We start from the raw sequence: 27,049 nt of genomic DNA, 5'->3' as shown, positions 1-27,049 counted from the left end.
TGGTGCAACTAGTAGTTCAGAAACCATCGCAAGCATTTTATATAATCTCTAAGGTGGTATGATCGTCTAATTCTTGGCTACAGGGACCAAGAAAGGACGCAGAGGTATTTCAGATGTTTCCAGCCGAATGCAAAATAGACAAGCATTTTTGAGTTGCTTCAGTGACTGGTACTTTGAAACCACTCGACTGGCCATAATCAGGTAGGACAAAAAAGGGAACAACTCTGGGTCCTGAAAGATTGGTATTTCAGATTTTCCCAGCCAAATGCTTTTTTGGAAGTTCAATTACACCATCCATAATAGAAGGCGCTAAGGTCCTCCATTCATTGCTTTTTCTCTTGCTGAGTCGTACATGGGCAAGTCATAAGGAATACAACTATTTGTACTGGTCAAGTTTACAATGCCACAATAATGAAAACATAGTTTGCTAGGATATTCAAATGGTTCACATCTAGAATGAAGTGAAATAAAGAGTCCCAGGTGTGCTGAATTGTTCCTTTGCTAGCAAGCACTCTAGCTCACATGTACTTGGTCTGCCATGGTATGTCACTGCTCTTCTTCTGTGCAAACACCACATCAGCACTGCAGTGCAGGGGTTGGGAGAAGAGTTTAAGAACAGAACTACTTTACGCCAAAAAACTCAACCCCCAAATTGGATGGTCTAGGATAAAACAATAAACAAATTAAATAGTTCCAGTGAGTGCCAAGCAGACCCTTTTTTCCTTTCAAGAACTACATCAGACGTACATGGCCTGCCATGGTATCTCACTGTTGATCATGCAAATGCTACAACAAGACAGAAGTACAGATGTTGGGAAGAGAGTTGAGGTACAGGACTACCTTGCCCAGAAAACTTAACCCAGATTTGGAGGAGGGTGAAGGTGAAAGAGGTGAAATACAGAGTTCCAGGAGTTCCGCATTCATCTTCCTTCCAAGCTCTAGCTCCCAAGTACAGCAATAGGTAAAAGAAGTGAAACAAATACTTCTAGGAGTGCCACGTTGGTCCTTTCTTCCAAGCACTAGATCACAAGTACTTGGCTAGCCATGGTATCTCAGTGCAGTCCTTCAGTGCAAATGCCACATCATCACTGCAAGGGAATATCATGAATGCATCCAATTAGGCGCATTATGTGATTGGTTCCTACATTCTAATTGCTCAAGAAAGCAATAAATATCCATGCAGTTTTCAATTGGTTTCAGGGTTGCAACATGTAAAAGATTTGTTTACTTTTCTTTCTATTCCTGAATAATATCTAGGAACCTCCAAAACATAAATCGTTCCAACGAGCAATTATTCTTGACCAATAAAAAGAAAATGCAATTGCTACAAAGAGGACCAATTCAATTAGCTCAACCCTGAGGAAGGAAAATATTTTTTGATCAAAAGGATGGACTTGGACCAAGAATCACCACCTGTGAAAACTGCCAAACTTTCATGAGGCAGTTTTCAACCCCACTTCCAGTGCCAACAGAGGTGGTGGAAGGTGGGGCTGGACCCACATCTACCAGCATCACTTTTTTTCCCCATAGTTGGCAGAGACTTGTGGCTGAGTGGGGCCTTCAGTCGGATATTAAGGTAAAGTTAGCTAACCTTGGAAAATTGAGCTGCAACTTCTGCAATCTATGCTTAGCTCCGGCTTCACATAATATTATTCTGCACTCACCAAGTTTACATCTGTAGAAGGAAACAAAAAATTAAAAGAGCTCAAACTTTTGCTTTATTGTTCAGTAAGACTATAAAATGGTTCCTTGCTAGTCCATTGAGCTTTGATGACTCCCCATTACATTCCCATCTCCCTTAGGCTAACTCATCACATCATGTAAAACTATTTAAGCATACAATTCCATTCCCAATACCTGCATCACCATGCAATCATTGCCAATGTTTTAGGGAGTCAGGGACTGGACAGAGATGAGAGTGGGAAGGAAAGGGGAAAAACAAAATTGTCACAAGATCTTAAGAGGTCCAATATCCCCAGCTAGAAACCTCGTCTCCGTAAAATGAGAAAATGGGCTACACCACCAACCCATCTTTCACCATGTGGAAAGTAAGTGAAAAAAAAGTGTCAACTACATAAGGCTCCCACCACAGCAGGGTCTAATGAGCAAAATTACTATTCATACGCTTACCCAACTTTCAAGAGCATATCCCATCCAGGAAATTCTTCCTTGTTGCTTGTACAGAGACGGGAAACTGTTGTTGCCAACTGCAATACCAGAGAGAGGGAGAAGAAAAAATAAACACAGGCTTAGATGTGAGTCTCTTACACCTCAAAATTCAGAAAACATCGTGCAGTATTTTTTGCAAAATAAAGTAATTTGTTGAAGCTATGCTTGTTTTGTAGGAGTAAAAACTCTCAGCTTGGGGGACAGACAACAGTCTTTCAGTGTAGATCCGTACAGTAGATATTTTCACAGTCCAAGAACTCTCTTGGATTTAGGTAATACTAGGCATTTTGGTGGACTGTGGTGGACTGAGACTAGACCAAACGTAAGTTTGAGAAAATGCATTATCTCAGTCCAACCCCATGGTATAAAAATTACATCTCAATTGAGTTGGTCAAGATCTCGAGAACTCAACCAACTTGAACATAAACCAATTTGGAACTCAGTTATTGATGGAGAAATCGCAGGAGCAGCTGCAGATTATTGTTACTACTTGGTTTATGCAACATCTATGACAAAAAAAAGTATGATTTGATTGCTTTCTATTACTAAATTCTACACATGATTTGATTGCTTTCTATTACTAAATTATGTGTAGAATAAAATTTAGACTTTTTGTATGTTTGAAGTCAAAATCACACTTGGACTAAATTTTTACAAAATTTGACAGCACTAGTTTCAAAGGGCCCAAAAGACTGGATTGCCCCCCCCCCCCTTCCCTCTCCCCACCCAAAAAAAGGCTAAACGAGTTCTGAAGAAAAATTTACCCCAACTTGACGAGTTCTTGCTGAGATCTCAGTCCAACTCATTTTGGATCACCTAGTTGGCAAACTGAGTTATCAAACCATGATTTTAAGTCCTCTGATTCAGGTAGTTTTTGTTTAATATTTAATGGTTGTAAGATGAATTCTCACTGAACCAATGACCAAGTAATCTAGATGTTTGAGACCAACTGCCACATATGTCAGTCCTGCCTTGGATGTCATTTTCCTCTAATTCCTCACTTCACATTAGTGTTTCTGATAATGGTTGTTTGTCGTAAGTCATAACTCATAACATAAGCAGGAAGAAAGTGCACACCAAGTTTTAAATTTCTATAGTCCCAGCATCCCAAACAGTGAGTATAAGTGACGCCAAATCAAATTGCAGATATTTCAAGAGAACTCAATTAACAAAAACAAGTTTCAAACAAGAACAATGAAGGAAAGCTAAGTAAATTGACCTCTTCAAAGGTGGTTTCTGCCATTCCAGTTTTGTGGAGTTCGTGCACCATAGCCACTAGAAAGATCTTACTCAATTTAGAACAATTCTTCATTACCTATAAGATGAAATGCAGATAAATATCAAAGAGTATCAAGTGAAAAGAAAACATCCATTTGTATCAAAAGGAAACAGCCAAGACCTTCTGCATCTGACTAAGGTGAATATCCATAAAAATAATCCTAGAATTAAGCAAAAAATGATCATGAAACCATGTTTCTTAGATCCCAATTTTTTTTCATATTTCTTTAGGTGTGGAATGACACCATTTCTTCTTCTTTTTTTTGGTGGGCACAGTGTCTTACGCAATTGTGGCATAACAGCACCCTTGCCTAGTGTCATTCCTGGACCTGATAGCAGATGGCGGGAAGAGCATGAAATGGACATTTTTGCCCCCACACGCAACCAGTGAAGATTAAAACACAGTTGTTTGCAGCCAACTAGTACCAATCAGATAATTCACTTTATTTTGGTAAATTCAGCATTCTAATTCACACAGTAATATATTTCTAAGCTTCTCATCATTTTAATAGGCACTCTCTGGCTGTCACCCAAAGAGGCTTCTATGAGAATGGTCATGATCATCGACTCAAACTGAACCATAACCTAGCTAAAATATCTGAAAACCCTCCAATGACATGAGATTCATGCTTATAATAAGGGATACCACAGTTCAAATGTTTCTTTGGATGAATTTTTTTTTTTGGGATGAATACAGCTCAAATGTTCATCATAATTTTATTTCCTCATTTGACTGGACCCTAATAGATGGTAGGAAGGGCCTGAATTCAAACTTTTTTGGTGGGGATTTGAGGGGGGGGGGGGGGAGCTGCTTCCACAGTGAAGAATAAAAAAGAGTAGTTGCAGCGAACTGGTATCAAACACATCATTTTCAACAATTTAATTCACACAACATATTCTAAGCTTCTTCTCATTTTAACATGCATTCTTTAGCCATCATCCTAAGAGACTTTTATGAAAATAGTCACGATCATTAATTCAAAGTTTAAACTGAATCACAGCCTAAGCCAAGCTAAATTATGTGAAAGCCCTCCAATGACAGGGAAGCCTGCTTATAATGAAGTACATCACAGGTTAAGTGTTCATCAGGATTTTATTTCATAATTTGATTTAGCTGGAACCTCTAATATACCCTTAATTAGAATCAGTTAATAGGAAAGGAAAGATGAAAGTTGTGGTTCAGACTTGATATTTTAATTACAAACTCACCTGGATATGGGGTGCCTGAAACATTTCCTGTATGGCTGCGTCAACATCAGCCATGCCAATGATGGGGTTAGCTGGAAATTGGACAAGAAATCAGCTCAGTCAGAGAAGGGGGTAAAGGAAAAAGGAAAAAAGCTTAAGTTGAAAGTTAATAGTATAATACTATAATAGTCTCCCATTAAACTAAATAAAGGAATGAAAATCACCCTTTTCTTGTAAGATGTGTGAATAACTATGATCATAGAACTGGTCAAGATGGGACAGCACATGAGAGAAATATGCTAAATTTCAAAAATCTCAACCAAGATTTCAAATATTTCAAGAAACTCGGTGATAACTCAGTTAAATCTTGAATGTTATGAGAATCTTGACCTCGAGAGTCAGTAGGCAGTCACATACTCATGGTATTGTATTGTTCGACTTACGAGTTAAATGTGAAACACAAGGGTAGTAACTAGGCAGTCACTTTTTGGGAGTTGGGACTTGGGGAACTTGGACTAATGTATTATTTTTTATTGTAACTTGGTAAAGGTCTTTATGACAGTGACTAATGTAACATTGACTTAATGGTCATTGTAGATTGCATATCGTAGTAGAAACTTCAAGCATTTCATTTATGTTCTTCATCCATTAACTTACATAACATACTAGTTTGACTTGCCTATTATGTCTCATATCATTCAAAAAATGCGTAAAATAGGAAGTACTAAATACATAAAATTTTGAACTCATCCTTTACTAACAACCAACGTGCAAATCCAATTCACTAAATTGGTTTTTTTCTTCTTCCATAAAACGAGCTTTTCTTAAAGGTAGAACCAACCATATGGCTGTTGGGCCTGCAAAACAGCATTCTGAAACTTGAAAGAGGGGGGAAGGGGGGGGGACTCTCTCTCAACATCTGGAGATTTTGAGAAACTTGACCTGACTGGAATGGGTGTTCAAGATGAGTTTTCAAACCTTGACCATGATTAAAAGCAGCGAATCTAAGGTACACTATACTTAACAATTGCAGTAAATAAAATTTTATGGACACCAGGTGTACAAGTTGCTGCACTTGGATGATCCCCAGATCAGGTGATTCATAGATTATTAGAACTTCTTGCAGCTAGGTTCTGAATGTAAAAATCGTTGGCAGTATTTAAGACTTCAAAGCTCTATCCCATTTAGAATCAAAGTAACCTAGAATCTTATTCTAGTCATTTGCTAATCTAAGAATCATGTTCTTTCTTTTTTTCTGCCAAACTAGTCTGTAACTAGCACTCATGACTCTCACACAACCAAAGAATATAAGATTGCTGTTGTGCCAATTAGAATTCCAAATATATCACTTAAAGCCCAAGTAGAAATTTGAATAATAGGTGCATTAGGAAACATGACCAGACAACCTATAGATAACCCCTTATTGTATTTGATCTGGGGAAGAATTGATTCAAGTGTTACATATATCTGCTCCCACGATAAAAGAAAAAAAAAATAATAAGTACTGCCATGCCTGTAAGAACAGTTCCTTCTTTGCAGTGCTGATTCTTGTAATTAGAAGTTAGGGCCAAGAGTTTATCCTTCCAGGACCATTCCAATGTGTCACGTGTTTGTTTCTTTAAGCCACCAGTAATGTCAAATTTTTGCGGTGCATCACCTAATCAGATGTGGATTATGATTACCCCTGTTTATGGTGCAACTTCAACCTAGAGCAAACAAATCCATAGACATAATTCTTTTTAATTCTTCATTTTTATTTTCTAAGCTCCATATCTTCAGCTGATGTAATTTTCTTATTTTTCCGGTAAGCATCATCATACTATTTATGTTATACTTTTGGTATTCTGTTCAACCTGCGAATTCACACTCAGGGCACAAACTGCGAAGTAAGATGCAAATGCCACTATCAAGTGAACAGCAAGCTCAGGATGGTTTTCAATTTCTGTGGGTCCAATGTCCATATAGTTAAAAGAGATAGGAATGTCCAGAGCATATCATTCCTTCAACTCAAGAAGTAAATGCTTACTGCACAAGAAAATATCCTCTCTTTTTCTTTTGGCGCCTGGGGGGGGGGGGGGGAAGGAGGTGTAGGTGTGGGCGGTTGGTCAGCTGATGTAGTTAATTATTCTTTCAGATAAGAAAGTAGCCAAAAACCTAGAAGGAAATTAGTGTATGAAAAGGGAAGAATAGAATCAGCATCTCAGGCAACAGAAGCAGATCAAAAGTATGCAAAGCCCATGGATACAATATTGAGCACAGCAGCAAGTCAACCAAACTGAACTTGGGAGGGGACCCATGAATCCATAATATTCAGGAAGATGGATTGGATAACCATTGACCAAAGACAGGTCCCAGTTGAGCCTTAATAGAATAGAGCCTATGTTCACCTCTGCCAGAATTTCCTTTCCTACTGATTTACGAAATGATAAATCATCTTCAAATTGTCGCACTTATTTACCAATAACATCCCCAGTGACCAATGTCAAGTATTTCTTTTTCTCAGGTTCCTAACAACCTCCTCGAACTCATGTCACATCCCCTCAGTGTTTGAAGACATGTGAATCTCCGCATGAAAATTTCAATTATGAGGTTTATCTTTTTCCCTATTTCAACTTATGAATAACATATATAAATATAAAAGGAGCAGAAACACTTATAAAGATCTTACACACCTGAGGCAGCAGAATCAGGATTAGAGGATGACTTTTTGAGACGATAATCTGCAAGTTCTGCTGCACGCCTACATATTTCCAGGGCACGACGAGCATCTCCTGAAATAGCTGCCACCTGAGTGCATGCAAGACATTGTAAACATGAATTTAGTAAATAGTTTATTGAACTTGTTCATGATACATTAAGATTTATAAACATCAAAGACAACATCTGTAAATAATGAAACAAATAAAGAACTTTTTGACCTTTCTTGATGCAAATTCTATAGCTTGTTTGTCAAATGCATCAATGCCTATCAGACGACTTGAAATGATTTCTTGTAGCTGTTGATAATTATAAGGGCCAAAGCACAGCCTTTGAATCCCCATACGACTTGAAATACGAGGAAGCAACTTCTCTGGAAGATCCATGGTATTAGCTATGCCTGCATATTAATTTTATCAGAGACAACAACATTACTTTGCTAAGTGTTGAATCATTAAATGGATTGGCTTTGAAGAAGCACGGTTAGGGTTGAAAGTAACCTATTACAACCAATTTGGATTGTGGTTTTGTAGGCCAGTCAAGTATGTTATATAAAACCTGCAAAACAAAGATGACTGTTGTCAATGAAAAAGCCTCTGAAATTTCACTTAGAGAAAATTAGTTGAATCTCAACTCAACTAAACAAAGCCTTAGTGCGTTAACCCAGCTAAATGGATTCAAGCACATGAATCTTGTTTTGCCTTTCCACTCTTTGGAAGATCATATTAGTTGTTATCTATACCTCTTTCCACCCACTCCCATAGTTGTTATTGGCCCACCCTAGTTGTATTGGAAACTAAAGGAGATTTATACAAGGGACAACTAAATAAATTACCGATTGATTTCTGGTTACAAGAAGATCAAGCTCATCAATTAGAAGAATACATGGTTGATTCTCCTCTTTCCGAGTTCTATGATCATCTGAAAATCTCTCATTCAACAGTTGAAGAGCCTTTTTCCAATTAACCCTATGTCCAGTTAGTGCTTCATATACAACCTGCAAATGGTCTGGGTCAGACATCAAGGAAAATGAGGATGAACTTCACACAAGAAACCATACCATGATCACATAGCTCCAACTTACCCTGTAAACATTCTCTGGTGAAGCCAACTTTAGACCATTGATCTCTACAAAGCAATATTGTTTTATACTTCCTGCATCAACTTCAGACTTTAGATTCCTCATCACTCCAAGAACGCTCATAGTCTGCAGGTGAAAACAGATGACTGGGTGAACAGGAAAATATTTTTTTAGGAACAAGAGAAAGAAGAAATGAACATGAAGACCCTTTCAAACTTGTTTATCATGAACCTACCTTGCCAGTTCCAGGAACACCATGGACATACAAGCAACGACCTAGACATTGATCTTCACAGATGGCACCTTTTATAAATGCAGTTATCTCTTCTATTTCCCTGTTACAAAAGACAAGTACTAATCAAAAAAACCAGATGCACATACATTTTGATGATCACGATCCTAATGAATTGAGCATACTTATTCCGACAAGGTAGAGATCTGGGTAAATTTGATAACAGAAGGGCCGCTTTTGCTCTCTCAATTTCAGTCGGCTTGTGACATCTCACATGCTCAGGTATTTTCTTTGCCCCTATCTTTTGAAGGCCAAACATGTGCCCTTTCCGTGAATTCTGGCATGGATAAATGTAAGCAAGAAACCCAAAGAAAGCTATAAGTTGAATGCTACAAAGCTATAATTTTGACAAGGGAACACACCGCAGCCAATTCATGAGCTGGAGATTTTCTAGGCAATGAATCCCTTGCATTCTTCTCATCGTATTCCAGTTCTGAGTCAGAACCTGAGTCCTTGCATTCATCCCAGTCTTCATCACTACCAGCTTCTTTGTCATTCTGTAAGGTAGTAAATTGAATAATTTCAATCAGATGCTAAGTGGGATTTGAAAGAAAACCCATCCACAACTTGAATTCATATTCCCTATACAGGTATACTTTATAGGTTCGAAAGGTCTACCTCTTCACCATTATCAGTCTCTGCAAGGCGCTTGAAACTGTGCCAATGAACATCATATTCATATTCACACAGAAAAACATCATCTCCCTCAGAGTTGGCTATAGCAAAGTCCTTAGGATTCATAGGATATAGATGCCTAAGTACAGACTCCATCTGCAAATAAAAAGTTGATAAATCATTGACATTTGGCACATTGGAGACGGAAAAGACCTGCTTGTCTTTTTCCAAATTAACAAACAAAGAGTTCTCTTTCTATGTTGAGAAAGTTCCAAAATTAATTGCAATTTTATCATTATATTTTAGTTACTGACATTATGGAGAAAATGTACAAACTACAGTTCAAAAGTATAAGTCAGTCAACCTAATTTAAGTGAAACTGAGGCTAGGTAGTCCGTGGATTAGTCGTTCATTTCTTAGGCAGTTAATTCACCGAAACTTAAAGAAGTAGGAGCTTCAGCAGCAATAGCATTCTCCTGTTATTATTTCCCCATAATAAGTACAGTTTCAGACCGATCACTGTCTCATCATAAGTAAAGTAAATAACTTTAGGTGTTCAATTTTACATAAGAAAATCTGACATAAGGTTGTATGACCTTAAATAAGACTAATGACATTGGAATTCAATATTGTTGTCCCTCGACTTCCACCCTTCAAAAATTGCATGCCTAAACTGTGTTTAACACTTCCCAGCATACCTCTTAATGCCTCCACTGCTCCTGGAAGCAAATGCCATTTTCTAAAACGGGTGATTCTAAATTGCATGTGGCTAGCTACTTTACTATGAAGTTTTTTCTCCCCCACTGATTTCTGAAACTTTTAAATATTCTTTCATTTCAACCATGACTTGTTACTTGGTAAAGCGGGCACCATGCACAGCTGCCATTTTAAATCCTAATGCTCATGTTATTTTCCCATTTCTCTGAGGTGACATTACATCAAAATGTCAAGCAGCTAGTATTTCCTCGGCGTCTTTAAGAATAGAATACTCACAAATTGCATCGTGAGATTTTGTAGATAGGTAGAAAGCCCTGCATGTCCAACTAAATATTTCTACTCAAGGAACACATGTTTTCTTAGATTCAATTCTCAATGGGTACATTTGCAAACTTTAATTATGATGGGAACAAATTTGTGTCTCTATGTAACCCGAATCTTAGTGCTAATGGGAAAGATAAATTTACATTATGTGACCTTTCAGGGAGGAAAAAATTGGAAGGAGTCAAATGAGAGAGAAGTATAGCAGTAGAGAGAGACACATTAATCACCTCAATGTCAGCATAATCATTCGTGAGATATAGCTCTCTCCTTAAATTATGCGGCTGCCTTCCAGCGGCAGTCTCTTCAGGAATAATGTACCAGCGTCCATGAAACCAGTAGTTGCCATCTGCCTCTTTCCATATTCTGGTGACAGTAACACAAATGAGATTTCACATACAACAGTATCAGATTAAATTCTAGAACATCTTCCAAACAAAACATTTACCTTTCAATTCGTGCGGCCCAAAGATCACTTGAGAGCAGCTTCTCTCTTAAAGTTCTGCGCCGTCTCATCCCCACGGGTGGGGTTGGGAGCTCAACTTTCTTCCCCAATTTTTTATCCTTGCAGAACCCACAAATCCAGTCCCCTTCTGGAACCTTCTTCAATGGTGGCTTCAAACATTTGAGATGAAAACCACCCAAACAAACATCACATTCAATCATCAAAGACTTCCCATATTTAAAGCAAACCCGACACTCTTCCACTTCAGGATCTTCATCGTCTGAACTCGCATCCTCTCTCCTCTTGACATAAACATCGTCCCCAATGCTGAATTCCCCTCCATCATAAGAAACCTTCTTGTAATAAATACGCCTCTTAGGTTTACTGTTATCCTTAGCCTCAAATGTAACAGCTCTAGAAGCTCTAGATCTCGTAACAACAGTCTTCACCTCGTTGGATCTCTTCCTTCTCTTCGGCTCCGAGCAATTGGGAGTAACGAGGGAAAACGAAACTCTGGGTGAAGTTTCATCGACGCTCCGTTTCGATCCTTTACTCTTTCCAGCGGAATTAGGAGTTTTTGGAGTATCATTCCTGATTTTTTCAGCGATGGCAGATGATGTTTTCAGATGTGTTTCAGGGGTGAAAACCAAAGAGTTCCGGCGCGAAGACCGACGAGGAGTGACGGTTCCCGGCGTCGACGGAATCAAAACGGATGAAGGAGACAAGGGTTTTGGGTCCTTCCGAGAATATTTTTTGGATTTGTGGGGTGTTTCGGCCATGGCACCAAAGATGAGCTGCTAGGGTTTCTAGGATAGAGAATATAAGAGTTAATTGCTTATTCGTTTTAAACCATGAATTTGGCGGGAAATGTTCCCCCGCCTGACATGGTTTGAAAGATGGACTTGACTCTTTCGTCGGTTGAATCGTCCGATTCCAAATCCTTATTGGATATTTATTTGCAGAAGCGGCTGCCCGCTGCTGCCAACGGCCAAGATTTGGCCAAATAAATCAGACGGCTATAAAAAAATATGCAAATATATATTCATAAATATAAATTTTTATTTTACATCCAAAGGTTTAAAACTTCCGAAATTTACAAATCAAGTCCTACGTCTTTGACATCATCGACGACGGAGACTTCATCGTCGACCATAGCCAAACCAACTAAGATCTTGCTTCCGTCATGAAGAGTTCTGAAGTAAAGATTTCAATCTCAAGTTCCTTACAGAAGCATGAATCGGTGATCTGACTTCGACTACTTTGTCGGATTCCGGTAGATCTCAGCCCGATTTGGTTAGAAGCATCAAACGACGAGCTTGTTCTTCCTCCACCTCTCAGAGAAGAAGCAGAACACAGAGAAGAAGAAAGGAAAAAATTGCAGGTTTGAGATCTGTAAAGATCTTAGTTTTTATTTGAAACGAATATTTTTATCTGTTACAGTTTTACAAATCCATTAATCTCTGTCTTTCTTCTTTCCTTTTACGTTTTCTCATGATTACATTTGATTTTCCCAAATTTTCGTCACCCCAAAAAAAGTGCTAAACAAGCACGAGAAGCTTTGATGTACGGGGATATTTTGGATTTTTCTTTAAGAAAGGATAAAAATTAAATAAAACCCATAAAAAGAATCTTGATGCCGGCCTCTGCACTCTTTGTTCTTTGCGCATGATCGTGCAATTGACTTTTTTGCTAATTTACCGATCTTCTCTACTAACTCCGGCCACAGTTCTTCCCTGGTTTCTTTTTTTTTTTTTTTTTCTTTACGAAAATCAAAACCTAGAGCGGCTGTGATCTCCTCAGAATTCCACCCTGCTTTTTCTAAGCAAATCCGAAAACTGATCTGCCTTGAGAAGCAGAGCATCTAACACTGCTTGACTATCTAACAAAATCATATCCTCTTCGAAAAAATCAGAGGCTGATACCTGAACAATTTATTCCACCTCAGTTTCATTCCACCCACCTTCATTTAAAACTGTTCCAATCGGTTCCAGATACCCTTCCACCCACTTGGGAAGTTTCCCATGAGAAATCGGCCAAGGAATGTCGAAGTAACGATCCGACGATGAAGGCGACAAAGAAGAGTATGAATTTCTTCGTCTTCTATCGAAGGCCGCGTCTTTTCAGAACTCAACCCACCTGGGTGTTCGTTTATGGTCGACGATGAAGTCTGCGTCGTCGAAGATGTAAAAGAGTTAGGACTTGATTTTGTAAATTTCAAAACTTTTAAACCTTTAAATGTAAAATAAAAATTTTATATCCACACATATATCTACACACTTTGTTTTTATAACCGTCAGATTTATTTGGTAAAATCTTGGCCGTTGGCAGCAGCGTCTTCCAGGTGCAACGGATGATCCATGCTTTGCGAAACAGGTTGACACCTTCTACTGAGAGGACAAGAAGCGAGTCAAACGACAATACATACACAGAGTTACCCTATTAGCCTAAACCGGCCTAAACCCGGCCCAATTTTTTAATTCAAATGACAGATTTAGGTTACAAAAATAACTAGCCTAGCTGGTCCAATCCGGTCTAGCCTTACTCAACAATATGTTAATTTAGTTAAATTAAAATAATTATTTATAAATTGAATTTAAATAACTATTCATAAGGATTCAACTGATAAAGGTCAAATATTTCGTAAATTAAAGAAGTCAAGAGTTCAAATCTCCCTTTGTTAGGAGTTCTTGAACCCTAATAGAGTTGGATACTTGGATAATACTTGGATTTAAGGTTTAGGGTTTATGTCCTTGTGGTAGAGTTAGCTTTAGATTGTCCCGACTAAACCAGGAGCATTGAGAAAATAGATCATGCTTCACCCTTACAAAGTAACATATTTTTTTCTTGAAAAAGAAAATGGTGGGGGCAATGGATAAGTAAATTTAAACACATCATATCCCAAGATTCCCAACAAGAGATTCAATCCCTTGAGATTTTCATGCATGAGAACACCGAAACATCAACAATTCTTGTCCAACTGAATGTGATAGGCTATGTGAATTCCTTACCTTCCAATTACTTTGCTTAAATGCTATACTAAATACTAGACTTAAGCTATGCATATTTGTAGTCACCACTTATCTTAACATTATCAGGTGAAGTATTGGCACTGTTTTTTGTAAAAGCTAGAGTGAAATCTTGTTTGATTTATATACAAATTAGCAATATCCTAAGAAGTGGACATTGTTTCACGAAATGCTGACAAAATAGCTGAATAAGCTAGAGTCTACCTCTACCCATTAGGTGTCAAGGTAAAAGTCTGTGCTATTCTCATTTTTTTCTACCACACAAAATGAATAAAATCTACCACTAAACACTTAACAAAATAAATAGAGGTGGGTCGTGTAGGGAGCCAAATAAACCCCATCTCTACTGTGAGATGGAAAAATGTGAAAGGCACATAGACCCCTAGGATGGAGGATCCAGTCTCATTAGGCTACTAGGGCCAACAAGAAATTATAGTCTGAGAGTCTAAATGGTTACTGAAGTCAGTAGAAACTAATTTTGGTTTTGATCAACCCTTTCCTCCATGACTTATGCCTGTCATATTTAAGTAGTAAAAATATGGGTTGCTTGAATCTATTAGCAGGCAAATGCATTGAACCATTGAATTTAAACACATTATATCCAAAAAGAGATTAAATCCCTTGCAATTTCCATGCATGAGAACACCCTAACTCCAACAAGTCTTGTCCAACTAAATCGGATAAGCTACATGAATTTTTTTACCTTCCAATTACTTCTGCTTAACGACTATACTAAATACAAGGCCTAAGCTATGCATACTCTTACTCACCAATTCTCTTAACATTATTAGGTGAAGCATTAGCCCCGTTTCCGGTAAAAACTAGAGTGAATCTTGTTTGATTTATATACAAATTAACAATATCCTAAGAAGTGGAGGTTGTTTCATGGAATGCTGACAAAATAGCTGAGTAGGCTAGAGTCTACATATACCCATCAGGTGTCGAGGTAAAAGTCTGTGTTCCCTTCATTTTCCCACCATACAATGGGGTAAGATCCATGATTAAATGCTAACAAAATAAATAGAGGTGGGTCATGTAGGGCAATCAAATAGACTCCATCCCCACTGTGAGTTGGAAAAACGTGAGGGGCACATAGAGGATCCGAACTCATTAGGCTGCTAGGGCCAACAAGAAATTATTTTGAGCTCGACTTTAGAGATGCACAATTAACGCACAGCACTGTGCTAGAACAGTCAAAATTTCGAAATAGACGATTCGCTGCAGTACTGCACATTAATTACACAACACCCAGGTAAAATTAAAATTATAGCCCCAAAGTCTATAATGATTACCTAGCCAACCCATTTAGTTGGGAGACAAGGCTTATTTGATGTAATCTATAATGGTTAGTGAAGTAGGTAAAAACTAATTTTGGAATTGATCAACCCTTTCCTCCACTTATGTCTGTCATACTTAGGAAGTAAAAGTATGGATTGCTTGAATCTATTAGCACGCAAATGCATTGAACCACCCATTTGTCCACCGAATGCAAGAGAACCAATGAAGCCAGTGCAGCCGTTAGTGAAGATAAGCATACTGGCATTGAACAGTACTAGGACCTTACCCAGTACCCACCCCACTTGCCCACAGAATGCAAGAAAACCAGTGAAGCCGCCAGTGGAATTTGCAGAACAATACCAAAAGAGGACCATAGACACCTCATGGCGGCTGAGGCTTAGTAATCCATCAGCAGAACCAAATAGGCCTTACTTTGTTCTCACCACCTTGGTGCAAGCATCATTTTAATGGTCTTAAGCTTCTGTTAGTGAATATGGAACAAAAACTGAAAAAAAGACACAAAACTACACAAGTAATTTGATGCAGAAAATCTTACAAACAGAGGAAAAAACAGAACAGGGAAAGAAGATTATAATATGAACACAGACAAAGAACAAACCAACCCCCTTACTAGTTTTAACCAATACAATTCTCCAATCTCTCACTCTATGGGGATCATAACTTCATTGGTCCTGAAAGGAGGCAAAGTCCAAGGAGGATTATACCTCGCCAACAAGAACTCCCCAGTAATCTTATACCCATCTCTCACTAAGCTTTCCTTGAGCTTCTCCACCTTGTTCTTCACCACCGCATCAGAAGTCACTCCTGCAAACCTCACAACTCCGTATTTCCTCTCTCCTTCCTCCTTTATCACCACTCTCTGATCAGTCGGTTTTGGGGCTTCCTCTGCTTTAGTGTACTTAGAAGGCAATAAGAATTGCATGGTAACCAACTTCTTCTCTTCACCATCTCCGCCGTTTGCGGTGACGACAGGCGCCGTCATAGCAATTTTCTCAGATTCCGGTGATTGAGTGATGACTGGGGCTGTCATCGCAATCTTTTCTGGTTTTGTGTTCTGGGCTTCACCAAAAACGCCGATGTATTTTGCTAGAAGATTGAAGCCACCATCTTTGTCTCCCTTCAATTCTTTGGGGTCGTAAGTGACCTCTGCGGCTACCGTCGGTGGATACTTTCGAATCTCATAGTCGTCGGATGATTGAAGCACTTCGTATTTTGGTGTTTCTACCCTGATCTTACCCAACACCATACCCATCTTCTTGAAGATTCCTGTCCGCAAGAACAGAGCAGAAGTGAAATCCACAGAGAATTTTATCTTCTGTGTTTGTATTAGTTGATCGTAGCCGATCTTAATAAGGAGGTTTCTCTGTTTGAGTGGTGGAAATCCGTTGGACAATTCTGTGGATAATGTTTCTCCACGATTTTATTTGTAAAAGAAAAAATAAATAAAATGGGTAAGACAGAACGTAACGCCTCTTTGAAAGGTTCCTAGAACATTTTCCTATCACTCTCTTTTACCCCTCAAAATAAAAAAATAAAAAAAAAAAATGCCAAAATGCAATCATTTTCATGAGAAAGTTCAAAGTTTGGGAGGTTTCTCGGAAATTATTCAGCCAGAAACCCGAAAGATTGGCATATTTCCGCTACGTGGCTTATTGAGCTTTGCCCGACCTCGTCCCATACGTGGCTTATTGCAAAGGGTGTAGGCCATTATGGGGTGAGTCCGACTGTGCTTTCGTCGCATCTCTTCGCCAAACATTACAAAGAAGATTCACAATTTCATACAAAACCCACTGAACGATCTCAATTTTGATTCATTTTATCAGAACTCCTAATATGTAGTAGTCAGTAGTAGCGAGGTATGAGGGAAGGACCAACCTCTACCCTGACAGATAGAAGATCCAGACTTACATGGGGCAGGAGTCTTCCCTTTCTTTAAGAGACACAATCCCTTGCTGCACACCAAACCAACCCCAGCCCTCATTCACCCCTTCCTCTCCCCCCCCCCCCCCCCAAAAAAAAAAAAACAGAAGAGAAGATAATATTAAAAATAGAACGAAGGGATCATGAGATCTATTACAAATATAATTTGAATAGTTATAGATGAATCCTTATTAATTTACATGCAAAGGGAATCAACAAAGTTACAAATGGTAGTTGATCCCACTTAATGCGCTTTTGAGAAGACGAATGCCAACAGTTCCTGGACCAAAAATTGGAACCATAGCCAGCTAGTGCCATTTGAAGCTAAATAACACCTGACAAGTGTAAGCTCTACATTTGTTGAAATCCACAATTGAAACTCTCAAAATTGCCAACACCAGAGGTACTAGGTTTTCTGTCAAAGCACCAATTGCTCTCCATTTGTTGAACACAATTGGGAACTCTCCAAATTGCCAACACCAGATATACTATGTTTCCTGTCAAAGCACCAATTGCAGCCTCTTGTGACCTATCTGCTTCAAAACTAGAGAAAAGCTATCTACATCAATGGGGAATGTATGGACTCGATCACAAAGCTGGTTGTACAATGACATCCAAGTCCCCAATAGCATAATCATTATAAACAGTCATAAAACTAATTCATGTCACTTTCACTTTCCACCATCTATAAGTTCTCCTTTACAGAACCACACTTGTTCTTCTCTTTGACCAAAATCCTGCATCCAGAACCAATGCTTTTGTGGTAAGAATAGAATAAGAAAATGTTGTCATCAAATAGTTTTTTGCTGCTTGAGAGCCCTCAGCATTGACAAGGACACCAAAAATCAATAAATGAATTAAAAAAAGGGGATTTCAGCGACATTTTAAAGGCATTGTCACCTTCTACGTGGTTGATCACCTCATCATGGTGATCCCTATCCACAAGACTACATTTAACCCCATCCTACATCTAAACCATCTTTAACCCTTCCCTTCACATCTAAACAAGGAAGTGTAATTAAAAAAAAAAAAAAACAAGTGTTGATGCTAGATGGCTTACCATTAATGTCTTTGCCCCCATTTATCTTCTTTACTACATGCTCTAAACAACATTAACTGAGAAGACCTGGATAACCATTTGTTGTTTGACTTTCAAAGTGGAAGGAGAGATAAAGATGTGTTTTGAAGTTTCACTCATCATATAGCCACTTCATCTGGAATATTGTCACAAGCACCAGTTTTGCTGGCTTCAACTTCAATGCATGTCTCCTGTTTGATAGATATTGACCCACACTCAGCTAACATCAAATCAATATGCATATCCACCATACTGCAGGTTCCCTCTGTAACATCACCACAAAGACTATTATCACTTGCCAATTGAACAAAATCAGATTATCAGTATCCTGTTGCACCACCTTGAATCATACCCGATGCCAAGGCATTACAGTGAGAAGATGGGCTCAAAACTGTCCCACAATTCCCCCTTTTTAAATTAACAGTGTATCATCAACCATCACTGGTTGCACTACGACAGGTGTGTTTCTAGACAGACTTCCACAAGGATTGAGATTGACATCCATATCATTACCAGTACATGTTGGTTCTGCAAGATCGCTGCAATTTCCATTATCATTGCTGGTGCGTTGATCAATGAGCCTGACTGATGAAAGTGAGCTCTCCATTAATGGACTCACATCCATCAAGCTACCAGTAATGGTTCCCTCAACATCACTGCCAAAACCATTGGAAAACACCTTCCCATGAGACTGACAATTGTCAACCAACATATCATCCTGAATACCATTTTCAGTTGTATACATATTACCAATAGAAGAAAGATCTGCCCTCATCCCTCGATCCTCATCAATCAAGTCTCTACTCCCATTCTCTAAGAAGCCAGTGTCAGATACAGTGTCACCAGCAGGCCATGTTGTAGAGGGGACGGGAGATCTTTGTAATGAATCAATTTCCATCTCATTGCACACATTCATTTGCTCGTCAATCTTGGGAAGGAAACAAGGTTCACTCACTACTTTATCGACCACCTCACCAGCAACAGCACCACCAGCCCCTTTTCCCATTCCAAATGCATTCTCATTACAAGGTGCATTCTTTGTGGCAGATTGGGACTCCTTCAAATCTTTAACTCTATCCGCAGGACGTTCAGTTTGCAATTGCGTCAAACCAGGAAATAATGCAGGCTGAACCCCTTGATCAATTAATGTATTTAATTGCATTTGGGCATAAATAGATAGAGTAACAGCATGGTCACGAATCAAAGAATCATGTGGTGCACACTGAAGCATATTAATCAAAGTTCTGTTATACTGGAGGAGGCTAATAGATGGCAGAGCTGACCCTTTATTGTGACAAACTTTGGTAACTTTGATTATATGCATGCACAAATTACCCATCTTTGACCATTCACAATCACATATAGCAATCTCAGAACCAGGATTCCACACAATATGAACCTTCTCTCGATCGAGCTCGCTAACCACTTTGGCATATTGACCTTCTAGAATAACATCAGAGTCTGGAATCTTCAATGCTTTGCGCCAGGATGTTGAGCCACTCATCCACTCATCTTTACGATATCGTGCAAAATCATCCTTTTTCGAATACTCATCAAGCCAGAAGTAGGAATGAATTTTGGTTCCCAACTTATTGACCAGCCAATCCACTCGTTGATAAACACTTCGGTCCTTTTCATTCAACAACCTCAGTTTGAGTTGATGATGGTAATACTCCATAGCTGCACAAGTCTCTTGGCTTGCAAGTGGAAAACTCTTCAATGCAGTAGTCCATGTGCCTGGACCATAACAGGAAAAAAGGGGGAGGTTGAATTATTAAAAGAGGAAGAAAAATGTCTCCACTTGATTAAGCTTCTTGGACTGCTGCACCTCAGAATCTAACTAGCTTTTCAAAACAAGGACCAAATGAGAAGACAGAATTGAGAAATTTTTCTGCCATAAGCTGAGTTACCCAGAAGAAGGGCATGAAAAGCTTAGCCTCTCTAATCATTAAAAAAAACAATTGAACCATCGAAAAAGGAAACAGATTAATCAACTTCAAATAGTGGGCTTTTGATTCAGTAAATCTGGAGAATTCAGGCCCCTCCAAGAGGTTGCACTCCAACTGAATTGACATGATTGGTGTTTTGCCAGGAAAATTTACAGTTGTGGAGAGGACAAAAAGTGATATTGATATTAGAGGGGGAAAACAAATTCTCATCTGTAAATGAAAAGGTCTAACCTGTTCTTGGAAACCAGACTGCCCTGAAGTAATCCAAGAAATCTGAGCAGTCGATGAAATCTTCCATGAAACCGTCAAACAAATCCGTATTGCCATCTCCTTGACAGATGCTATATATTGCCTGCCCAAGTCGTCTTGATATCTCCACACGTACATTTGTTTCCGAACATTTCTTTAACAGGTTTTTATGCCATGCATGGCGGACCCGCCAAATGCATATCAATATAGAGCACTGGAACACTTCTCTGGTGAAATGCAGGAGGGGGGGGGGAAAAAAGGACAGAAGCCAAATTAAAATATATTGATTACAAAGCAAGATGAGCATCCAGAGAGTAAGAATCCTGATAATCCCAGATCACACATGCAGTTTTCGGACAACAACACTATCTGCAGTTTTCTGCTATGCCATCAATATGCAAACACATTGGCCACACAACAAACTAAATTGTCAAAAAAATCATCCAAGTTAATCAGTGGTGTTGAGTAATCCGTGGACTGCTAGCAAGAAGTGACATATGTAGCATTGGAGCTTGTGACCCTTCATTGTGTAGTTTTGATTACCAAAGCCTAGTTGAAACATCTTTATTTACAGATCTGTCAGTCATCTCTTTATCAGCTGTTATTTCTCTTATGCATTTTGGGCTTGTTTTGAGTTGTTTCACTTCAAAATGGGTCAAAACTGGAATTCCCTTTCGGTACCCAGTACCAGATCAATTATCCCGAAGAGCGAAACTAGTATGGAGCTCTGTTTTCACTGAGTAAACCTAGACTACTAGGAAGGAAAGGAACAGGATAATAAAGAGGATTACATTGGGGATTGTCAGATGATACGCCCATAGGGATCACCAAGCCTCCAACCACCTTCAGGTCTAGGCGTTACCATGGTTTTCTTCTGTGGCTAGGCAGGAAACTTAAGCTTCTTTGTGGAATCTTTTGGTCATATAATGAAGATTATCTAAATCTTTTCTTCCGGCTGTGTAGTGGATGATAATGCTTGCAATACATGGAACCATTGAATCTAAAACTTCACTATACTTGATGCAGATCCATCACCGAAACATGCATGTTTTCTTATGAATAAGCCTCGCGTTTGGTCATATAGGTGTTGGGCATTTATCCACGGGCTTACTTGTAATAGGCCAACTTAATTGACCAAAAGTGGGCAACTACGAATATTTTTCTGATGCTTCAAGTATCGTTGTATGCTAGAAGTTTTCTGCTGTTCGGGCTGAGCTGTTGCCATTTTTCTTCTTGCTGTTATTGCACATTCTCTCTCAAGCTCTAATGCAGGTGCATGATCACCACCACTGAATGTGACTGATCTTCTAGTTGGGGCCGTTCTATCAGTATGTGGTCATGGGTTTCTGTTTCTAAATGTTTTTATTTGTAATAAGCTCATTATAATGCCAAAACTTAGATCCATAGGGGTGCATGAAATTAATATTTCATTTGGCAGCTAGTATAAGTAGTTGGACCCATTAGCTATTAGTTAGGAAGAGATCCTGTTGGATAAAGTTCATCAGATTTGCAGTGCATAGTTTGGAGGAGATAAGGCTAGTTTCTGAGTTAGCTTAAGACTCTTCATTAAGAGTTCATTAAGAGGCTAATAACAGCATTGTTATTTATCAAAAGAAAATGCTAATTTACAGATGATAGCTATCATATAATGAGTCAAAATTGAAACATGGAGACAAGCCATTTGCAGATACTTTAAGGGTCCAGATACAAAATCAGAAGAAACACCAAGTAGCTGACCTGATGGGTAGGACATCAGTGGAAGGATCATCAATTATGAACCCAGCCAATTTCCATGCTGGATCTTTTGAATGTACTCTGTTGTAAAGAGCTCTAATCCACTTATCTTGAGAATCCACACTACCAAATGTTGATGTTATTATCCAGGCAACAGGGATAGCCTTGTTGTCTGAGTCAAAGATGAGGAGTGTGTGAACAGGATACTGGACAAAAGCAAAACACCACCCACCACCAAAAAAAAAGGGACGGATCAGCATTAGCTTCAAAAGTTTTTTAAATTGTCATTAGCTTCACCACATGACAATTAAGTTATGCAGAATATATATAAATTAAAACAAACCTTCAATTTGTTTGGTCCAAATCTTGAATCAGATGCAATAAGGCTGCGGTTACCAAACCGGATCATTAGTTGCAACTGCCATTCTGTTTGAATGCCCAAAATAAAAGGGCCTGAATCAGAGAAGTCCTCATAAAAGAAAATGTCATTCTGATGGCTTTCAACCCACATGCCAACACTAACGGCATCATCTTCATCCAGTTCATATGTGGAACGCCGGATACTTCTCTCTAATCTCCGAACATACCTATGAGTGAGAAGGTCATCACGGTTACTTGGCCCCCCCTGTCTCTCTACCGACTCATTGTGCCTCTGCATGATGGTTTCCACAGACACCCCAACATGTAAAAGAGATAAGACCCGGAGACGGAGATCATCAGAGATATAAGGCGCAAACATGGCCCGTGTACCCGCAGCCTTTTTATCTTGTGGACCATGGCAGGGTATACCCTTCTCGTCTACATGCTTATCATCATCATATATGATGAGCGCAACTGATGGCTCGGCAACTAAGCGTTTCACAATAAAATGACACTTACAACCTCTCTTGGTATTAGGCCGACCAGAAGATTTATTTTTTGGGATATATGTATTCCTGCTAGGTCGTATAACCCCACCCTTTCTATGATCATCAGGGCCAAAGGAACACCAGTACCTATAGATAAATTGCATTTGCTTAATTGATAGAATCAAAGAGCTTGACAGAAGATATTCACAAAACGAAACAATAGAAACTTACAGAATATACTCAAGAATGCCATCAACCTTCGGCTTGTAAGGCGCTTGTGGAGGCCTTCTCCTCCTTGCTTCCACATGAAATCTGGTGGGGCATTCTTTATTAGAGGATTCACCTCTGACAAAATCATTGATTCTAGCATAAGGGATGAGAGCGACTCTATTAATTTTGTCACGCCAACCTTCCACTTTAGTCCACACAAGATCAGCCGCAGAAAACTCCAAGGATGGAGGACTCTGCACAGGGAGAGAAAATATCTCATCCCATCTCGCCATCTGCAATTGAAAAATTATGTACTCATGAAGCTCTGGTTCCATTGATGTGATGAAATAGTATTCATGTTATGTTAGTCAAGGAACATGGTGAAATATATATGTCTCATCCAGGCAGCCTCTTCCTTGTCCTAATAGGTGGTATCACACTCAAGAAAAGACCATAGACTTTTTATTTTTAATTATTTTTCGGGTTCCACTTGGATTTGTCTGGACCTGATAATGCAATACAATAACAACAACAACAACAAGCCTTGCCCCAACTAAATGGGGTCAGCTACATGGATTCTTGCCTTCCAATCTGTTTTGTTTGAGGTCATACTAAATACAAGGCCTAAGCTATGCAGATCCTTCCTCACCACTTCTCTTAAGATTATCTTAGGTCTGCCCCTAGTTCTTCTAATTCCTTCAATCTGGACCTGATAATGCAATAACATAATAAAAACAAACAAGTATAGTTTGAAACAGCATCATATATCCTGTCACACGAACCATGCATTAATCTAGTCAGTCGAAGTCATGCAAATGTCCAGACTCACTTGCCATCTGAGCTATGCCAATTTATCCAAGTCTGAACTAATTTTGAAGTTGGGACACAAAATCTCACAACTAAACCTTTCAAACATAGTCATAGAAAGATTCTATATGAGAAAAACGAGAATCCAGAATTCTTGACAGAAAACAACTTTATTCATAAAAAAAGCCATAATAATAGAAATATAGAATACAAACATCCTCCAAGTGAACAACAAAAGTCCAGGCACTACCCAGGCCTCATGAGTATCTCTTTTTTCATCACAAGATACAGTTTCATCACTAACACATTTTCTGACCTTGACTTCTACCCAGATTAACCCCACCTAGTCTTCTTGATTCAGATCCAGCACTAGCACTAAATTGGACTACTTTCCGTTTGAATTAACCTAGAGTTATGCCAGTGTTGGGCCTTTGGCCCATGGGTTTAGTTACTCATGGGCCTTTCTACACGCCAAAAAAATTCAGTGTTTAAGCTAAGGAAGTAGCCTGTTAATTGGTTAATTTTTTCCTAGAGGTTATGTGACCATTTAATTATAAGTTAAAGGTATTTTAGTTTTTTAATTAATTGAATTTCTGTTTTAGTTTGGTGTCTCCATTCCTAATTGGGATAGTAATAGTAATTTGGCTGATACAGCCCCAATTAATACCCCATGGAAGGAATAAAACAGACTTGACTATTAAAAAATTATGTAGAATGCAAAAGCCTGTTGCTGCTGCTGCTGTCTTCTCCATCATAGGAACCATGGTTGGTATGTAATATTCAAGAGTGCTTCTAGGAGAGTCGTATCTTAGTTGCAGAAGCCTGAGATGAAGAAAATGGAGCAGAGATCAACCATTGCAATAAAACCGATTTCAATGGACTAGATCACCGGAGGTAAAGAAGACAAAGAAGAAGGATTCCTATCACAAGGACGGCAGCTGGGTTGAAGCTTCAGTTGAAAAGAAGAGGAAAAATTACAGTTTATTCAAAAAAAAAGATTTCTTTTTCTTTTGCTTTTAGTTTTTTCACCTTGACAAAAATGCCCTTTGAAAGCGTATCACTTGTGTTTAATTGGAGCATAAAACAACTCCCATAGAGAGCATGTTTATAACCTTTTATACAGTAAAGAGCAGCAATAGAACGATTTTTCATAAATATGCTTGGATATGGCAAAAATATGTTTTCAATACGCAAATTTATAAAGGAGAAGCCCACAGAGAATACCTAATCCCAGAAAACTCTAATAACAGAAACCTTCCATATTTGAATGGTTTTACCTCCACAGTAGACCCCTGGACTCATCCCAAGTAAACAGCCTATTTCTGACCATCAAAAACCTAGTTTTCAGTAACCCCTTTTTCCACCCTAAAACCCGAAAACCTACAATTTATTATTCCTTTCATTCCCACCATCACAAGTGGTTCATATTTTGAGAATACTATCCCCCAGAAGTACCGATACTTGATCCTTGTTGCAGTTCCAAAACCCTTTAAAAACCCTAAATTTTAGCTGACCCCAGACTTACCCTAAAACCTAATTTCAAAAATCATACTTCCCACCCTTGGTTCCAAACCCCCTGCCCCCAGGCAAGCAATTAGAAGAGTACCCTTTGCCACAGCCTCCTTAACATTCTATCTCAGCCTTGTCCCCAAAAGCCAACCCAATCCTAGTTCTCTTATTTTCTCCAAATCCCAGACCTATCTAGCTGATCCTGATCAGAGATATTGTCTTTGTTCCTCACTCCTATTGAGACTATATCGGTTCTTGCAATGAGATGAAAATTAATAATGGTAATTGCAACCATAATTTATCCAAGTCATACAATTTCTTGGCAGATACCACTACACCAGCTATTCCATTTGCAAAGTGCCAGGTTTTTTAAATGGTACTGAAAACTAATACCAAATGACTCACAAGGATGACCAACTAGAAGGTAAACCTAGCAGGACAAACATGAGAAATAGAAAATGATACTGCTGCAAAAACAAAAGTTCAAAACTGTTGGCTTACATATGATATGTTTTTACACTCAATTTTATAACAGATTAAGAATAAACAGAGATTTGTAAAACCTGAAGGGGATGAAAGATGTTGTCTATGCAGCAAGAAAGTACGAAGTGAAAGATATCGGTAAAACAGAACGGTTGAAATACCAATTACCATGACAAGGGAAGCTAAAATTACCAAAAGATCATCAGACTGCAACTATGAAATTCAGATGAAAATTCAGTGCTAGAGGCTAGCCAAATTTTTTCACAGAAATAAAAATAAAAAACCTAAAGATACGAACATCCAAGCACCCTATTCCCTGAGAATGAGAAAGAGAAACATTTAAACCAACACTATACCCTCAGATGAAAAATTAAAAGGAGAAAAGGGTGTTCCTTCTAACGAATAAATGAGTCAGGATTGAAGAAAATGGAATTAACAAGTTCTCCCTCCCACACCCTTTCCCCCAGCGGGATGGCCTCTAGCCCCCCAAAACAAGTATAAAATGGAATCGCTATACATCGAAATGTTAGACCGTGTTACCCAATAAAACACGTCGATAGAGGACTAAGAAGGAGCCTAAGAATGGTATTCTTCTCTCAGAGTCATAACAAATAAAGCAGAAAACAGTGTGTTCTAATTAGAGCATTGACCTTCATTGAAATCTTGCGAGGAACTAAACCTTAAAACCCAATAAAAAAGAAATGAAAGCAACCACAGAGAGACTTCTAGTTCGTTTATCACTGTATTTGGCTATAATTAACTGAAGTACAAGACCGTAAACAACGTTCAGTGGAAGAATATCAAAGTCTGCACTTGTTCAACTAAAAACAATTGATGAAGAAAACAGAATTAACCAACTATTTACCAAATTGGCGCACCAGAATGGCTCTTTTGATAGCTCTAATAAGCTTCAAGTCCTTCCTGATAAGTTAGTGGTGACCTGAACAAGTATTATCCGCTCTTGCAAAGGTAGATAAAATCAAAAGCAATGGAAGCTAAGACAAGCTAGGGTTATGGTTTCAAAATTCCAAAGTTGTGAAACGAAGGAGATACAAATAATACTCTACGTGTTTGCTGTTCTCAGCCTCAAAACGAAAGAGAGAGAGATGGAGGCAGAGGTGAGAAACGGGGGTT

General features: G+C 38.7%; 3 protein-coding genes and 1 non-coding gene across 6 annotated transcripts; all 4 read right to left on the bottom strand.

Annotated features, from left to right (window-relative positions):
• Positions 1-44: 44 nt before the first annotated feature.
• LOC149003584 (origin of replication complex subunit 1A-like) lies at positions 45-11,605 on the bottom strand. 2 transcript variants are annotated; one of them, XR_016170235.1, is made up of 17 exons: positions 10,807-11,605; positions 10,589-10,724; positions 9,324-9,476; positions 9,068-9,202; positions 8,831-8,982; positions 8,649-8,748; positions 8,417-8,539; positions 8,168-8,329; positions 7,833-7,890; positions 7,554-7,732; positions 7,308-7,422; positions 4,657-4,727; positions 3,389-3,484; positions 2,131-2,207; positions 1,592-1,675; positions 841-1,088; positions 46-582 (listed from the first exon to the last, which is right to left on the bottom strand). XR_016170235.1 is itself a non-coding variant. In XM_089137084.1 (16 exons), the coding sequence occupies exons 1-16, from the start codon at positions 11,580-11,582 to the stop codon at positions 1,025-1,027; spliced, it is 2,481 nt and encodes an 826-aa protein (XP_088993210.1). In that variant the 5' UTR covers positions 11,583-11,605; the 3' UTR covers positions 45-1,024. The 2 variants fall into 2 exon arrangements, 1 of the variants encoding a protein (XP_088993210.1); XM_089137084.1 differs by having other exon boundaries at positions 45-1,088.
• Positions 9,341-9,416, bottom strand: LOC149003585 (small nucleolar RNA snoR28). The gene has a single exon (XR_016170562.1). It is a non-coding gene; the product is annotated as a small nucleolar RNA snoR28 (small nucleolar RNA).
• A 4,017-nt stretch (positions 11,606-15,622) lies between the features above and the next one.
• Positions 15,623-16,490, bottom strand: SOUL-1 (SOUL heme-binding family protein). The gene has a single exon (XM_089137558.1). The coding sequence runs from the start codon at positions 16,378-16,380 to the stop codon at positions 15,769-15,771; it is 612 nt and encodes a 203-aa protein (XP_088993684.1). The 5' UTR covers positions 16,381-16,490; the 3' UTR covers positions 15,623-15,768.
• Positions 16,491-17,233: 743 nt separating this feature from the next.
• On the bottom strand, positions 17,234-27,049 carry LOC149003582 (uncharacterized). 2 transcript variants are annotated; one of them, XM_089137215.1, is made up of 7 exons: positions 26,781-27,049; positions 23,138-23,409; positions 22,402-23,053; positions 22,062-22,264; positions 20,307-20,551; positions 18,109-19,863; positions 17,234-17,785 (listed from the first exon to the last, which is right to left on the bottom strand). In XM_089137215.1, exons 2-6 carry the CDS (start codon positions 23,407-23,409, stop codon positions 18,539-18,541), a joined length of 2,697 nt encoding a protein of 898 aa, XP_088993341.1. In that variant the 5' UTR covers positions 26,781-27,049; the 3' UTR covers positions 17,234-17,785; positions 18,109-18,538. The 2 variants fall into 2 exon arrangements, with proteins under 2 accessions (XP_088993341.1, XP_088993342.1); XM_089137216.1 differs by having other exon boundaries at positions 26,794-27,049.

This window comes from Hakea prostrata, chromosome 10, assembly GCF_041222555.1.
Source record: "Hakea prostrata isolate BN-2017 chromosome 10, UWA_Hpros_2, whole genome shotgun sequence".
Classification (NCBI taxonomy): domain Eukaryota; kingdom Viridiplantae; phylum Streptophyta; class Magnoliopsida; order Proteales; family Proteaceae; genus Hakea; species Hakea prostrata.
This window is presented reverse-complemented; position numbering and strand designations above follow the sequence as displayed.